This window comes from Abramis brama (assembly GCF_963993115.1).
Source record: "Abramis brama genome assembly, chromosome: 7".
Classification (NCBI taxonomy): domain Eukaryota; kingdom Metazoa; phylum Chordata; class Actinopteri; order Cypriniformes; family Leuciscidae; genus Abramis; species Abramis brama.
This window is the reverse complement of record NC_139969.1, coordinates 18,260,383-18,278,362: the sequence shown is the minus strand read 5'-3', so window position 1 is coordinate 18,278,362 and position 17,980 is coordinate 18,260,383. Positions and strand designations below refer to the sequence as shown.

The 17,980-nt window shown below is 37.8% G+C and overlaps 1 protein-coding gene across 8 annotated transcripts in view; it reads right to left on the bottom strand.

The window, feature by feature from the left end:
- Window positions 1-212: 212 nt before the first annotated feature.
- amph (amphiphysin) overlaps window positions 213-17,980 on the bottom strand; it is a 31,627-nt gene continuing 13,859 nt past the window's right edge. Inside the window, exons 8-26 of one of the 8 annotated variants that reach the window (XM_084120014.1) lie at window positions 17,500-17,575; window positions 15,720-15,802; window positions 14,941-15,079; window positions 14,637-14,759; window positions 14,397-14,498; window positions 14,207-14,230; window positions 13,939-13,965; window positions 11,963-13,672; window positions 11,632-11,664; window positions 10,939-10,980; window positions 10,378-10,530; window positions 9,964-10,017; window positions 9,330-9,377; window positions 9,012-9,065; window positions 8,665-8,706; window positions 6,945-7,238; window positions 6,169-6,342; window positions 1,580-1,681; window positions 213-1,470 (exon numbers count right to left, since the gene is read on the bottom strand). In XM_084120014.1, coding sequence (XP_083976140.1) covers window positions 1,366-1,470; window positions 1,580-1,681; window positions 6,169-6,342; window positions 6,945-7,238; window positions 8,665-8,706; window positions 9,012-9,065; window positions 9,330-9,377; window positions 9,964-10,017; window positions 10,378-10,530; window positions 10,939-10,980; window positions 11,632-11,664; window positions 11,963-13,672; window positions 13,939-13,965; window positions 14,207-14,230; window positions 14,397-14,498; window positions 14,637-14,759; window positions 14,941-15,079; window positions 15,720-15,802; window positions 17,500-17,575 — 3,385 coding nt within the window. In that variant the 3' untranslated portion in view covers window positions 213-1,365. The remainder of the gene's footprint in view (window positions 1,471-1,579; window positions 1,682-6,168; window positions 6,343-6,944; window positions 7,239-8,664; window positions 8,707-9,011; window positions 9,066-9,329; window positions 9,378-9,963; window positions 10,018-10,377; window positions 10,531-10,938; window positions 10,981-11,631; window positions 11,665-11,962; window positions 13,673-13,938; window positions 13,966-14,206; window positions 14,231-14,396; window positions 14,499-14,636; window positions 14,760-14,940; window positions 15,080-15,719; window positions 15,803-17,499; window positions 17,576-17,980) is intronic. The other 7 variants (XM_084120019.1, XM_084120015.1, XM_084120016.1 and 4 more) reach the window with 7 other exon arrangements.

Genomic DNA, 17,980 nt, shown 5'->3' with positions numbered 1-17,980 from the left:
GACAAATGTCTCCCCCTTGCGTTATACGGTTGTCATTACAAACAAAATAAAAAAATTGTAGCCTACTACTGAACTGCACTACAGTGCTTTCAAATGCTCCACAATGACCAGTGATTATAAAACAAGTGATATTTGATTTGTGAAGCTAATACAGCGATGTAAACATGGCATTTATACTGATGTTGTTTCCATTTGTGAAGATGAACCAACACTCATATGAACTATTCTTTATTCACTTTACAGTTAAATTAGCACAGATATGTCCATCACAGAAATGCTCTACAGTGAGGCTAACAATACGAACACAAGAGTGATGCTGTTTTTTTTTTTTTCAGAACCAAACAAAGACAGTGATTACTCTATCAACCAATTACATATATTGCATATTTTTTTGATTTCCCACCCCCAAACTTTCCCACTCGTCATTGGCTTAAAAAATATAGAGTTGAATAAATACAATTTCTCCAAACATAAAACATCATTCACAAATTAATGTTTCCACGTCCATTCAAGGTTAAGTTCTGCATTTATGTCATTGTGAATATAATACACGTAATATCTGTAATTATAGGGAGCTACATGTTGTGTTTTGCCAAGCTGTATGAGCCAGGTGCAATATTTCAGATTTCTTCTCACAACATTTCTCATGCTGTAAACTCAACACATATCCATATTCATCAAGAGGACTTCGATTCATTTGGCATAAACACTGAAAGTCTCGGTCATAAACTGTGCCAATATCAAATATATGCCAAATACCACCACCATATAGCCGCGCACGGCCAGCCGTGAAACTACAGAGAACACTAACGATGATGCAATGTCACATTTATATCAGAAATATCTCAAAGAAAACACCTAAGTTTTGTGTAACACTTAGAATGGTTAAATAGGTCATATCACTACAAATTCTGATAAAATTCGCTGCAGAGCAACAAAGTCAATACAATACACTTGGTGCAGAGAGGATAAGGTAACGTTTTTTTGTCTTTAGAGGGGAAACTCTCACGTTAGTTCTTCTTTAAACAGACAGGGATTACATGTGGAGGTCACCAGAGTTCCAACAAAGCACACATCAATTCGTTGCTGCTCACAGGTAAACAAACAAAAAACAGGGACTTTATCTTGGTTTTGCGAGAAAAGGTTGACCATACTATCACGTCATGCTTGGTTATTTTCGTTATGCTCTGAGTAGGTATTTGTGTCTCCGCTTGCTTCGTTTAGTCGCTTTTAGTGTTATTTCCTCTTGTATGGTTTTTGCCTGCTCTGATTGACAGCTGTCATCAGTACATCAGACTTCACGGTGGATGGCTCTGTCTGCAAACGTCCAGGTCCACACGCCTTCTCATGACACGCTGAGGTCATTTACTCCAGGCGCTGCGTAAAGTTTTCAGGAAACAGTCCTTTCTTAGCTGAGCTTCCGCGCTGTTGCCAGTCGCTCTCTCTGATGCCAGTGAGCCAACCAGCATCCTGAAGAGAGAATCAAATGAGCGTTCAAATCAGGTTCTGATTATCATAATGTCAAAACAAGAAAAGATAGTAAAACAAAACAAAAGTTAAACATTCAAGCAAATCGTACCTGGTCTTCAGCTAGCTCTGTAGGGACCACCAAAACAATGTCTCCTTTCTTCAGCTCCAGTTCGTCTGGGTTCGCTGCTTCAAAATCATGCAACGTTTCAACCTACGAGACAGCAGAAGAACAAGACTCATTATTACATGTGCATAAAAGCTCTGTTCATTTTCAGCGTGTTCATCTTAAAGTCACCATAAAATCAAACAATTTGACAATTTGTATTTTTTATGGAATATTGCAGCAACTATTATTAATGATTAATCCGTGCACATCGTTGTTGTGCGTATCCCTGTTGCAGCGACATCTGTTCTCTGATGACGTGTTTACTGGCTACCCTACATTTTTTCTTGTTCGAGAAGCCGTTTCATACGGATGTACGTCACAATAGGGAAGAAAAGACAATCGTGGTAGTGCTATCTAGCAGTCACATGTTTCCTATGATTAGGCTGCGTAACTAAAACATGCAAACTTTCACGTTTCTCGTTTCATAAATGCAACTGGCGGCATCTTTTGTCTCAGCTATCGATTGTAGTGAAAATATAATTAGAGGACTTCAGTGATTATTACTGTAATATTGTTACAGTGTCTGTTTTGTTGTTAGGCCAAATGTTTTGTAACTTGTAATGAACTAATGAACTATATATATATATATATATATAGAGAGAGAGAGAGAGAGAGAGAGAGAGAGAGAGAGAGAGAGAGAGAGAGAGAGAGAGAGAGAGAGCTGGTAAGTCCCGCCCATCCGTAAAACCCCAAGTGGACCTCTAGGTTGAAAAATCGTCAATGCAAGTGAATGTGAGAAAATAATTATTTTCTTGTCCCGTTTGAATTGTGCCATGAATGTGAACATATGTTGTCTGTGAATTTTTTATATAATTTTTCATGTTAAGAGTTTGACAGTATATTGTATGATTCTTTGGCTAGCAGTTGTGGAAAAGACATAACGAGAAAGACTACATGTCGCCTATGTGACGTCACCCCATAACACATTTTCCCTCCACTTGTCAAATCCCGGTGCTAATGCTGCGATAATCTATGGAGACAGATCGAGATGCCTGTGTGTTTTGTACCCAAATGTCACCATTCAAACCAAATGGGCTGTTCTTTCTTCAGATTCCCGTCTGATGTAAAAAGTGCTCTCACACAAAGTCTAACCGTATCAAACTTCTACCCGCTAAATTGAAGCATTCTTCACACGAAAAATTATATTAAAAATTCACAGACAACATATGTTCACATTCATGGAAAAATTCAAACGAGACCAGAAAATAATTATTTTCTCACATTCACTTGCATTGACGATTTTTCAACCTAGAGGTCCAGTGGGGTTAGCGGAAGGGACGGACTTACCAGCTCTCTCTCTCTCTCTCGCTCTCTCTCTCTCTCTCTCTCTCTCTCTCTCTCTATATATATATGGGTGATTCCGTGAAATCGGTGCCTTTTGCGTCCCTTACAAATATTCAGTTCTAATGTTGCTTTAACAACAAATAAATGTGTCATTTAAAAAACTTAATGTTACTATAGATCATATGCATCAATATAAGACCAGGTAAAAGCCAATAAAATATAATTTTAAATAATTAAAATCACATATTATATGCTATGGGTAAGGATTTTGGCCTGTCCCTCACTATGGTTGTTCTTTTTCAACAGGACTTCTCATTTGTAAAATCTTGGTAAAATGAAACAATTTTCACAATTTTATATTGTCTCAAGTGTAATCTCATTGTTAAGCAATGATTTTGACATAAATAGATATATTTTCTTAGAAATATAAGTAATTTTATCACTGTCCCCTAATTTCATATCAGTCCTGTTACTAACACCAAAACCCCCCTATAAAATAATGGTACAAACCAGAAGTGACATAATTTCAAGGAAGTGACATCATTTAGAGCAAGTGGATTCCACAGTGTAAGCAAGGGTAATTTTCTCTCTTCTTAAATATTCTATTTTTCATGTTTTGTCAGGGTTGTTAGAGAGGGGTCGGCATACAACATCAGTCCTGTTACCATTTTTTAAAGTGTACATATAAACAATTATTTATTAATCCTTCTATTACCAAAATCTAGAAGTAATAACCTTTCAGATTACATACCATGTGCCTTTCTGACATTGACCTGTTAGCTAGAAATTAGCATATTAGCATCAAATCATCAGTCCTGTTACCATCAGTCCTGTTACTATACCAGAGCAATAGGGGGCATAGATTCTAGCCCAGCTGCATAACTAGGTCATAGACGGTGTATTTGATATTTACATTCAATTGCAATTTAAGGATTAGTACAACAACTCAGGGACATAGACATTTATAAAGGTTATTTTGTGTATTTTTAAGCTAAAACCAGCGACATATGAGTCAGCAGCATATGAGCATCAAGCACATGCTGCTTAGTACCATTGTTTGTTTCTGCATCGTTTTTTCATTTGTATACAATGCACCTTACTTTGTACTTTGTCTTATTTGCATAGAATTAACACCACTTAATTTGTTATACACTTTTACAGTTGTTAGTAACATGTCATTAACTGCAGCTGAGAAGCAACGGCACTATCGCGCACGTAGAGACCAGGATCCAGAGAGGAGGGAAAGTTTTTATACATTTTATACGTCCAAAGTTGATTTAAATCAACCAAATGGTTTTAAGTCAGTTATTTATATCTTTTGCTGTATTGTGTCAGTAGGAAATATCAGTTTACATTTTCAAACATTCTTTTTGCCATTAACTGTAATAATCCAGTGAGATTTGTGTATGCACAAGGAGTCTGACAACAGCCGGTCTGATCTGATCTCACCATCATCGAGTCCATCATGAAAAAACAGAAGAAACTGAGAGAGACTAAATCCAGAAGAATATCTCCGAGACGTTTGAAGAAACCTTCCTGCAAAGCTACAGTACTATGAAAAGTACTGCACTTGTGTTAAAATGCTGTAAAGTGAGAATGCTTTCAAAAATAAAACTTCTATTAACTAATTCAAATCAATATGGTGTAACAACCATTTGCATTTAAAACGGCTTTTGTCCAAGTACACTTGCGCATAGTTTTTCAGGTAGCTTTTCAGGAAGGTTTCTTCAAGCATCTCGGAGACATTCCCGCAGTTCTTCTGGATTTAGTCCATCTCATTTTCTGTAATTCTAGATTACCTCCCATATGGAAGCAGATTGTCATGGCCTAATGTTCCATAGGTGACTAGTACATAAATAAGTTCATAACTCTTGTCCATAATGCATGCAATTAACTGCAATGGCAAACAATAGGTGACTAAAGACCCTCTTGGTTATTGAGAGCTCAGTCCTGTTACTGTCATTAATTTGATATTTTAAAAGAAAAATGACATTTGACAGTCAAACAGATCTCACCATAGTAACATGTACTATACTGCATTTTGGACAAGACCCTTTTTAAAATAAATGTCTTGTCAAAGTATAGATATTTCTTAATTGTAATGTGATGTCATCCCTGAAATAGGACATTTTTAGTAATCTGAATGGCAATTATGATATAAAACATATTTTTTTTAAATATGACATAATCTGAATGAAAAGAGGGACCAAAATACTACTTAAATATGTGCAAACTGTTGCATATTTGTAATTGGAAGTATTATATATAGTATCACTTTAGTCAGTAACAGGACTGAGGAAAATATCAAAACATGAAATAAATAAACAGTCATAAAATAATAAATGGCATAGCTTGAGATGGCCCAACACAATTTTTTGTCACGTTAAGATGTCTTGAATTAATTGGTATTGAAAAAAATCAGTTTGAAACAATTATATTTTTCAAATTTTTAAAGTTGAAAAGGCACCGATTTCGTGGAATGACCCATATATATATTTCTTAGCAGTACCTTTAAGGTTATATCTACCTTATTTTTAAGGTAAGAGCGGGCTTGGTCATTTTTAACTTGATTGTGCAAGGCTTCTGGGTGTCAGCCGCTTCCAGTTGTACCAGTTGCACAGTTTGTTATGTGGCTTGATATTGCAAACTGATATTTGTTATCATATTATTTTAATATATTATCGTAATCATGAACGCACTGATTTGTAGCACAAGTAGTTTTATTTTTACTGCACATTGTTATTCTTTTATTTATAGTGGCTAATGAATCAGAAGTCTTGCACATTAAAGGTAAGGTGGATATGGGCAAAATCAATATCTTCTGGGTCACTGTGAAGTAAGAAATGTTCCTGGATCAACATATCCTGTCTGAAAATTTAGTCTTAACCCTATCCCCACCCCTAAACCTAACCATACCCATAACTTTCCCCTAAAATCAGAGGGAGATGATAGCTAAATAAAACTGATGTAGAAGCACCTAACCTTGGTTGTTAGCCTAAACTGGACATAAACTGTAAACTTGTCCCTCAAATCTGATGTTGATTGGAATGTTGTTTCAGGATCGCGTTGAACATGCAGTAGGCTACTTGTTGAGATCAGGTTCACCATATTTCCTGACCACGTGTTTACTTATTTGGCGAGTAGCCGTGTGATTAACAGGATAATGTACGGTCACTCGGTCATTATTGCAAAATAAATGTATGACTGTCCACTATCCCTTACTTCAATGGTGTTCGCTTTATATTCACCTTGAACATGTATCCAGTAGGCATTCCAGAGGAGATGTCATTGGTTGTCTGGCATTCTGCGATCACCCCATTGTCAATGGATGCGATTGGAGATGTGAGATCACCATCACGGTCATCATCACCCTCATTACTAGAGGCAGGCTCAATAACAACAGAAGGGATAGGCATCTTCTCCTGAGGTGAGGCAAACAAACAGCATCACTCAAGTGACAAACCTTAAGGTAATATTTTTAAGTATATTTTTGACCAACAACTTGACAGTTACATAATACACATGATACAGATCACACGTACTTTATACACATAATACTTGAGAGAATGTAATAAATTGAAAACAATTGGATAAAAGAACAATGGGTAACGCTTAACAATAAGGTCTCATTTGTTAACATTAGTTAACTACAAATGTTAACATAAACTAACAGCGAACAATACTTCTACAGTGTTTATTAATCTTCACGTTAACATTGATACTAGTTAATGCACTGTGAACTAGCAATGCACAACTGTATTTTTGATTAACATTAACAAAGATTGATAAATTATGTAAAAATACTTTGTTCATGTTAGTTTATGCTAACTAATGCATTAACTTATTAAGACCTTACTGAAAAATAATTGACATTTCAGTAGAACATATTTGTTTTTAAAGCATTTTGATTATAATTCTAAGTATCAGTGAGTTTTAAAGTGCAGTCCAGAACGGTTACATAAATAAACCAGGGTCTTGTCAATGGTCTGCATACCAAAGTGCAGAAACACAGGTGAATATCTACCTCCTCTTTCCCATTGTTTGCAGCACCCTCCTTACTGGTTTCATCCCCTGGTTGGGGCTCAACATTATCAGGAGCATCTCCTGGTTTGGGCTCAATATTATCAGGAACTTCTGGTTGGATCTCAACCTTATCTGGTTCATCTGTTGGTTGGGTCTCAACCTTATCTGGTTCATCTGTTGGTTGGGTCTCAACCTTATCTGGTTCATCTGTTGGTTTGGGCTCAACATTATCTGGTTCATCTCCTGGTTTGGCTTCTAGTGAACTGGCCTCTTCCTCTGGTTTGGCATCTATAGTCTAGAAGAGGTGCCCAGGAGTGAGAGCCAGTGTTTGAACACTTAACACAAGCCACTCATGTGGATGGATCGGTGTACAGTACCACAGAGGGGAGCACTCAAGAGTGTCACAATGAGGGGTGCAGGGACCAGTTTAACTTCAGAAGTTAAAACTGTCCCTGATGTGGAATGGCAAGTCAGTTCTCAAAAAAACTGACTTGAGTTTCACCAACAGTCAAGTACTTTGGCTAGGGGAAATGTTCAATAGACGGCATGAAGGATAGGGGGTCATGATTCATAGTGGATAACCACTGCCTACTGAATGAAGTAGCATGGATGAACATTCCTCAGATCATAGTGATAATATGATCTCAATATACATATGACGAAGTAACCAAAAAGTTCAGCCTGACTCCAGAATAACTGTAAAATGGAACCCCCTTTTTTGTCATAAATTCCAGAACCCCTTTTCATTCAGAACTGCTGAATTCAGATTCAACAAAACATAGATGCTAAGATTATATTGACACCTGAAAATGTTTGCCCAAAATTACTGCCTGTTACAGTGATGTAAGAATGGAGTCACCATAGAAACCGAAAATGGTGATTAGAGGGATAATAATAGTCATCTGTTAAGCCACTATTTAAAGGTTCAGTAAGCAGGGGAAATGTCGGGTTATAACATCTTCTCTGTTAAATTGCCTTTAGTGTGTGCAACCTTATGTGGTTCAAAGCTATTGTAACATAAAATACCAGGGGAAAAAAACATGAAATGAAAATTAAACAATAAAGGTACAATCAGAAATGGCACAAACAGTGGCAGTGTTAGCCTTCTAATGATCTCTGGATCTAAAAACAAAGCTTTGTGCTTGGAACAAGAAGAATCATTTATGAGCTGGACGGTGTTTGTTATTGTGCTGCCAGATGTTGCAACAGCTGATTGTACCCTGAAAAACTTAACATAAAACATACAAATATACAAAAAAGATGGGTTAAAGGTTTTGATTAATGCCACAGCGCATGTTAGAAGTTTCCATCCATCAGCACATACTATTAAAAAAGCATTCTGCAATACTAAATAATGACTTGTGTGGCTACCATCCTGTTCCATTTTTTCCCAGCCATCAGTCTGGTAACCACACAAAGTTGAATATGAAGCCAGATGATAATTTAATATCAGACTGAGACTCTTTATAATATTTGAATAATTATACTGTTACAAGGTATTCTATATGCACTAAAAATTTGTCAGAAATGATCTGACAATAACAGTGATTGACTAAATAAAATAATTAAATGTACTTGCATATGGCTTCATGAGACAAAACAAATTACAAACAAAAAATAACAGTAAATATGTACAGAGCAATGTTGAAATAATAAAGTAAAACAAAAATCTTTATCTATTAAGACTTTTTGATTTTTGATCTATTAAGACAAATAGTTACCGGAGTCTCGTCAATGGGAGACTCTTTATCTTCAAAGGTAGCCTACACACAAAGAAACGTGGTTATCAGCATCATTACACATTCATTTATTCAAATGAAAGACATACTGCAGTGATGAGTCAACAAATCTGTATCTGGTCATGCGAGTATCTGGCTTTCCTTCGTAACCGTTAATATCATCTGTATCAGAGTCTGGATGCTTATAATCATCTCTGTGAATTATTGCTGAACCTAAAAACATGTTTAGAAGTAGGAATGTGGAATTTAATAATGGAAGGTCTTCACTAATAATGGAAAGTAGTACTGATTTCTTATTCAGAAGGCAATGATTATAGAAGTGAAATTACCAGAGCCGCCTCTGTAGGTGACTCCTTCTCTGTTTCTTGGACTGGAGCAGATTCCTACATGCAAATAAAAAACATTCATGCTATCTCCAATTTCTGTTATACTTCCAAATAACACCACCTGTTTTTCTTTCATATCTTGTATCTCATACATAATTCATTTGGACACACTGCAAATGCCAAAAGGCTGTTTCTGTACAGAAAACGAGGATTTGCTAGATACAGTACGAAACCAAGCACATATGCGACAGTGCTGCATATGACTTGAGTTTCTCTTATGCTATTCATTATAGATAAGTTATAAGTTTTTCTTATAGTTACCGGGGCTTCTTCACTGGGTTGCTCCTTTTCTATGTCCTCAACTGCGAGCTAAAGAATGGTTGAGACTTTTTCATCAACATTTAAAATCTCAAGCTCAACCAAAGTCTTTGTAAAAACTATGGCAATAATGTAAATTAAACAGTTTTGTTTTTTTAAGATTCAATCCATGACTGTTTCTGACATCCTACTTTGGTTCATGTGCAAAATAATAAAATATAGATATATATACTGCAAACTGATTCCAAAGCATGTGTACATTAAAAAAAAAAGAAAAAAAAAAAGAATGGATTGGTACAAAATAAAAATAAAAACTAAATAAAAAATTCACCACCATAAAAAGAACATAAAAAATAACTGGCTACTATATCAGAAAAAGAAAAGTCACAGTCAGAGCTTGCACTGGTATTGTATAAAATATGTTCATATATACAATATAATAAAACATCTATATTTACAATTGTCAATAGCATAAAAATAAATATAATATTAATCAAATATGTTTGAGTTACAGAACCCCAGAAAAATCTAGACAGTTTATTTTCCAAAACATACAGTGTTTTAACACTGAAAAGGTAAGATGGTCAATATGCAGGCACTGTGTTTTGAATTATTTTGAGAGGTTTAAGGCACATACCTCAGCCTGCTCAGCTGCCTCAGTCTCAGCAGATACTGGAGACTCCACAGTGCTCTTTATAAACAACAGTACACAATCAATGGCTACAGCTCATTTCTGATTATTAGTATTATTACTTGTATATGTAGCCAACAGTGTAACATGAAGATTGTATCATGACATCAAAATGCAATAATAACTTTTATGCAATGATGGAAGACGAAGATGTTGATGATGAAGATGCTAACAAGACTGATGTTGAGATGAAAATTATGAAAATAGCATCAATATATTGATGACGATGATCACAACGACTTATGATGAGGGTGATAATAGTAACAATGGAAAGCATTGATTTAAATGACAAAAATGATGACAATGATGGTGATGATGATGGTGATGACATTATTCTGAGTTTGACTCTTTGTCACTCACTGTGGTTGTCTCTGCAGGGGGGCTTGAAGCAGTAATCTCAGCTGGTTGTGTATCTGTAGGGGGAGTGGTGACGGGACCCTCACCACCCTCAGGTACTGAGGCTGGGGGTGCTTCACCTTCTCCTTCAGCTACATCACCCTCTGGGGCTTCAGACTTTATATACATTTACAAGGAGACAATAAGAAACACTGCCCAATGACACCTTCACCACTGGACCAGTATCAAAACCCATAAGTTTAAAACAACAGTCACTTTCAAAGTTCCATCAGTTATCTAGACGTTGCAACAAGCAATGACAGATGTATTCATGTAGTGCAATCAGACTTCGAGGCACTACAACCATGGGGGAGCATAACACTAAAATGATTGAAAAAAATACATATGAATTTTTTTTCCTAAAAAGGGGAAAAATAAAATAGAGGAAAAACTATCACAAAGAAAAAATACAAAAAACATGTATGGAACATACCTATTGACGCCCACTGAGTATGATAAGTTATTTCTGTGATAGTACAAAGCATTACAGTCAAAATCTTCGCTATCAAAAGACTGTCAACTCACCATCTTGTCAAATTCTGCCACAAACGTTGGGACTGTTGCATCCTAAAGAGAGAATAAAGGGATTGAGGTAAGCAAATTTAATTGTATAAATCTGACACATATAACCAGCTAGAATAGACTGGAGATTATTTTGTTCAAAATTCCAGTGAGAAATATTTGAATGGATCTTTCAGGGAACAGGAATTAGTAGGGTTCACCACAGCATTAGATATAAAACAGGAATAGGTACATTAAAGCAGGGCCACAATTATTTTTAACACCAGGTTCAACATGTTCATTGTAAAATTAGTGTCATCATTGGTGAATTTTTTTTTATTTTTGATAATAAAAATATTCATTATTCAATTTAATCTCTTTTTTCCTAAAATAGGCCTATTTCTTAAACTAAGACTAAAACTAAGGATAACATTTTTACAAAACAACACTATGAACACTATAATCTATACTAAAAATTTTCTACTGAGTATACTATACTCAAAATGAATGTAACACTTGTTCCTGAAAAACAGATTATGTGAAAATCAATATACTTTTTCAGCACCTTCAGGCAGCAAACTAAAAGCACTGCTAAAATACAAGCACAATCACTTTGGCCAATGTAGCTTTTGTGTTTGGCCACATTGACAGTAATTCATAATGTTATGAATTCTCTTTTAATCTATTGAAAAGGAAACTTTCTAAACTCTGATTTACCTTAGAGAATCCATTAAAAGCCTTGTTGGACACCTAAACCGAATTAAACGAGTAATTAGCATGTAAACCATCAAAGACATGTATTTTAATTGCACACACTTGGAAAACTGTAAATTCTACTTGAACTTAGCAAAACCAACAAACAATTAAAGCAAGCAAAGGAGAGAGAGGAGAACAGGTCCTGGGGCTGTGGGCTGTGGGAGGGGTTCCAGGGTCCGAAGGGTTTTGTAGCAGGAAAATAGTACTTCATCTGCAGGCAGGAAAGGAGGGGAGTATTCTTGCTGTAGTCTACTCTACGCTAAGCTAAGCAGAGTGGAAGGAAGTCAGGTACCTCTTCCAGCTCTGTATCTATTTCTTGGTATAACTTTCCGTATCTCCGGTTTGCAACTTCATCTTCAGACAGGTCTGAGTTCTCTGGCTCTTTATGACCGACCTGGTCCGCTGCAATGGGACCTTTAGGATTAGAGGTGTTTTGTGGTCCAGGGAGGGAGGCAAAGGGGTCTTGGGGTGGAACAGCCTCACCTGGCCAGCCTGCTGTGAAGTTTCCTTGGCCATCAGAAGAGAAGAAGCCACTGCTATCGCTCACCTCTTGCCAGGAGCCCTTACTGGAGTTCTCAGAGTCTGCAGCTGGCGCAGGAAAGGCTGCCCACTGGGCAAACTCATTGCCATGTCCAGTTTTGTCATCAAAGACTTCAGAGTCTTTTCCTTCATGAATGGTCTCCTTTGTCCCAGTAGATTCCCAACTCCCTGCCCACCCCTGGTAGTTTTCATTGGTAAATGGATCCCCGCTGCTTTCATTGGCAAAAGGATCAGATGTTATCTCATTAGCAAATGGGTCCTGATTGCCCCCAGTGGCAAAAGGATCTGATGGGAATTCAGCGGCAAAGGGTTCTGCTGCCCACTGTCCTTCGCCTTTTGACTGGGTCTCTGCAAATTGATCAGAATCAAACCCACTTTTCGGACTCTCTGTTGGTAATCCTTCAGTACCGAAAAGATCACTGCCTGTTGTAGAAAAAGGATCACTTCCAGAAAAGCCACTGGGATCTTGGTCTTGGTCTGAGGTGGCAAATGGATCGGTTCCAGTGCCAAATGGGTCGTCCCCTGAAGCGGCAAAAGGATCATTCCCTGCACCAAATGGATCATGACCTTCAGTGCCAAATGGGTCTGAACTCGGAGTAAAATCAAGAACATTTTGAGGCATATTTGCTCCTGCTTTGGCTGGGTCTGAATGCGGCTCATCCGAGCTTTCATTTTCAAGCTCTGAGACACATGGCACTGCTTCAGGCTGATCGCAGTTGGCTGCAAATGCATCACCACCAAATAAAGAGTCAGCAGGGGTACTCTGCTTGGGGAAACTGTCAGCCGTGTCCCAGTCTGCAAAGCACTCTTGGGCCACAGTGACTTGTTCTGGTGCCACAACTGGATTCTCATTCTCGGCAGATTCAAGTTCATCGTCTGCACTGACCCACCCACCGGTCTGTCCTGAGACATCACCCCATTCTTCAGCAGTCTCGTACTCTGACCCGGATCCATCTAAATCCACCTGGCTAGACAGGCCCCATCTGGAACTATCTCCCCCTACTCCCTCCGTGGCATCCTGAACCACCTGCCCAAACTCATCGGTTAATATGATTCCAGGCATTGGTTGCAAGCCCACTGTCTCCTCTGCCCCTGTCTCCTCTGATCCGCAACCTGCCTTTTCTTCTGCCCATTCCACTTGATTTGTAGCCCAGTCTGTCTGACCTTCCTCTACACCCTCCTGCCCCTCTCCTGGATGCTGTTGCTTGGCCTCGCCACCCCCCACAGCACAGGGATCACAGTCTGGGTTTGGCTCAGGATAGTTTTCTGTATCCCAGGCTCTAACCTCATCTGTGGCCACCTCTTCCTGCGGCTCTGATGCTGCCTCTGTAGGCCAACCCTCGGAAGGTGGCCAGCCCTGCCCATCCAATGCAGGTTGAGCATTTTCAGATTCCTCCGTAACCGTATTGGCAGAAGAACCAAAGTCAGCTGCCCAGTTGGCAGTGAATCCAGCATCTGCAGCCTGACCAGGGAAAAAAAGGTAACAAGTGGTTAAGGTCCAAAAAAAAGCCTCCAACAGAGGAGGGGCAAAAGAAGACTTGTCACTGACAGACACAGATTTGTCACAGACATGGATTAAAGAAACTAAGCATGAATATTTTGAACCAGAGTACATGAATTTGTGTAAATTGTGATGCAATGTCACTCTGGAGAAATGGTGGACAGATTTCTGTAACTGAAGTCATTTAATTGCTTTCTACTGAGACACTGTCGTCAGTCATTACTTACAGGCTCTGCAGGCTGTGCAGCATTTTCCTAGAAATAAACAAAGATATCAAAGGTATTTGCTGTCAAATTCATGCTCAACAGGAGCGACTGTAAGCTTTTCATGAAAATACAGCAACATCTTCACATTTCATGCCAGTGCAAATTTATTGTTTCAAAAGAATAAAATCTAGGCCACTTCTTTTGACATCAGGACAGTTACTAATAGCACCAAAATTTCCAAGATCAGTATACATAGATCAAAGAGCACAAGCAAAGGAAGCAGGCTCACCGTCCAAAGATCCCAAGGTAGTGTCTGTGAGAAGAAGAAAAAAAGAAAATGTATGCATTTAAGATCTATTTTCTTACTGATTGATTAATATTCCATGATCATAAAAACAGAGAAATTATTGCTAAACCTTTTATTTGACATCTCACTGTCTCTCAATTGTAATGCAATAAAGCAGAATATAAAGAAGAACCTGAGATATGGGTGATTGGGTCTGCCCGATAGGTGTACTGGCATCAGGCTTGAATGGATCAAAATCCAAGTCCAGGAGAGATTCTCCTGGTTTCTCATTTAGCTAAAATAAGGACATAACAATAAAATGGACTTACTATTAAATAAGGTAACATGCTGCTCAATGACACTGGTTTACTCCTAATGTCTCTTCTCTTTTTACATACTTCTAGTAAAGTAAGGCTCCAGAATGTTCACTCACCTGTGGTGATGTAACACTGATTTCTGGAAAGCCTCCATCGAACAGGTCGATTATCTGCTCTTGTTGGAGCTCCTTGGTTGGAGTAGCTTTTGGAGGAGGTGGTTTTGGAGGTCCCATCTTGAGCTGAGATGAAGATATACCATATGTGCCTTTGAACTTCGCAAATCATAACCTCACAAATGCTGGTTGTGCTGCACATCATGAATGAACTGCAAACTTTCTAGTTGCATATTCATTCTAAATGTTGCGCAAAACCAGGAAAATCCTGATAAGCATTGTGTCTTGGAGGTGTTTCAGGCCCTACCTGTGAAGGTGATTTGGGTCGAGGTGGGCCGGGAGAAATGGGCCTTAGTGTGTGGTTAGGGCTGGCAGCTGGGCTGCTGTCTGGGCTCTCATCGTCAGGTGGGGTTGGAGTCCTGGCTAATCGCAGGGGCCCCGAATCACTGTCAACACACACACAAACTACATGACCACTAAGAACACCATCTTGACAATTCATTATGACTTCTTTAATTCTAAATATATTTTTTTAAGAAGATCACAGCCCTTAGTGGATATTTTTAAGAAGAACATGTTTTAGCATAATTGCCCCTAAAATTTCCTGACACCACCCATCACCTACCAGATTTACTAAACTAAACACAATCATCATTTGCCTCAAGCACAGTGCTGGTGAACTATGGGGTTCCTCTGCACTACAAATCTATTTTGTGCTCAGGACGTTTACTTACTCAAAAGTGTTCTTTCACTAAAGCAGTTATTTTCCTTACTAAATTAAGAAAACTTTAGAGGAAGTAAATATCCAATGCCTACACAACAGTCTATACTATTCCACTTACCGTTTCACTCTGTAACAGCAAAAACACAAACAGAGCCAAACCGTATAACTGTTTAACAAGTATTAAAGTCATTATGACAAGATTATTGTTTTCTTGTCATTTTTAAAGGTGGTAACAAAAATAAAATGTTATCACATCAAGACTCTTCAACCTTTGGCTCTTATGTAGAACCATCAGTTCCATCATTGAATAAGTACATTCTGTGCAGGGAGATTAATGAAGGTTAAAACCTATTATTCCTTACCTGGGTGCTCCTTGAATCGTGAACATTTTGTCGGAATGCTGCTCAGCGAGCTTATTCATCACTTCATACAGCTTATGACAGAGCTAGATCCAAAACACAGAGAAATAAATAAATGGAAACAAAAAATTATGAGAAGAACTCACACAAAATGACTTGCCCTTGGCAGCCATTTATCTCTTCGTTCAGGAACTTTGGTGCTACTGAATAGGATATTGAGCTATTCATGCATTTTTATTGTGCATAAACTTGTACATAATCTCAATGTTGTTAATATAAAAATATAAAATAAAATAAAAATCTAATAATAATTCATAATCACCATCATAAACACTTAATGCTCAAATGATTTCATAAAGGTTTTCTGAATGTGAAATGAAGGGAAACAAATGCTTCTCACTCCTTAAATAAAAGTACAAATAGAGCATGTGTCAGTAGAGAGATGCATTGACCTATATGTGCTGATAACACTGACACAAACATAGCAGACCTTTGCAGTAGCTTCTGTGCCGAGCTGCACTGTATTCCCCTTCAGGCGATAAAAGTCTTTAACAATGCCCACTGACGGCCACATGCTGTGTCTAATAATAAACACAATACCAGGCAGAGTTCCCTACTAAAACAGTGTGAACCCAGAATGACAGATAAATTGTCCAGTGATTGTGTGGATCTAAAGAGGCAAAAATCAGCTCTCAGTAATGTCTCTAACACTAGATGAAGACTAGCATTCCAAAATGACCTTAGTTAAATAAATTATGTCATATTAACTGCCATACTCTATTACTGTTGTCATATTAACATAATAACCTGTAGAAAACATTCAGTTTAAAGGGATACTCCACTTTAAAATGAAAATTCTGTCATCATATACTCACCCTCATGTTGTTTCAAACCTGTATGAATTTCTTTCTTCTGCTGAACAGAAAGGAAGATATTTAGAAGAATGTCAGTAACCAGACAGTTTCTGGTCTCATTGACTTCCATAGTGTATTTTTTTTCCTACTATGGAAGTCAATGAGACCAGAAACTGTCTGGTTACTGATATTCTTCTAAATATCTTCCTTTCTGTTCAGCAGAAGAAAGAAATTCATACAGGTTTGAAACAACATGAGGGTGAGTATATGATGACAGAATTTTCATTTTAAAGTGAAGTATCCCTTTAAACTTGTCCAGACTTATTGAGCATGAAAATATTATCAGCATTATATAATATCAATATTCCTATGTGTTTCTAAAGGGTGGGGTATTTTGTTAGTTTATAGGGCAGGCAGTGCTTTTCCCACATTTACACATTCTGTTGTGTTTTCCAGCAGATGCACTGCATTGTTAAAGAGTTAAATAGCCCTATAAATATCCCTCAATTGTTCATCAGTGTCTCTTCTGGGATATAGAAAACAGATACACACACAAAGATATTTGTCTTCATGAATTATAGCTGCAGCACAACCAGCAGATTCAGATGAAGCATGAAGAGCTTTTCTTTGACCGACTGCATGGATCAGAAACAAAGCTCCTAATCTTACTATGTAAAATTGTGAATTTTGTCATAAGCCATTCTTGAAAACACAGAAGCCTGTGACTGCTCTAAAACCCTCATGTAGCAGGAAATGTTCCCAGGACGACAATCACGGGTTACACATATGTGACTAGAAACAAGTACGACTCAAAAGAAACATTTGCTTTGTGTTTCCTAAGCACCCAGTTTTTATTGTTTGTGACATTTAGGAGAAACGTCATGTTTAACAGCTTCTAGACTAGAGCTTTAGAAATTAAACCAACTCACAAAAGAGATCTCCCTGTGGAATCGAGCTTCCAGGCCGGAGACGTTCTTGAAGGTGCTCACATAGAACCCCACCCGACTGCAAAGAGGAAAGGAGAAGAATAATGATTAGGGGGGGGAGTAAATTTCCTTAATTTTTAGGAAGTTTTAATTCTGGAGTGAACTAACCCTTTAATCCTTATTAAACAAAGAATGAGGAAATCATATATGCAATGCAAGTCACTCCTATAAGCTAAAATGCATCAGTCCATGCTTGTTCAATACATCAGTAAGAACCCTAAAACTCTAAATAAAACAAATCAAATGTAAATCGGCCATTTTTGATGTCTGCAACAGTTATAAATGTATCTCGGACATCTTTCTTTCTGGCCCGTGCTGAAATGAGCGTGGCTGGAGGGCCTGGTGCAGAGAGGAAGCTGCTGATTGGATGGATTATGTAACTAGGCTGTTGCTTCAGTGAGCAGACAGAGCCTCTCAGCTCAAA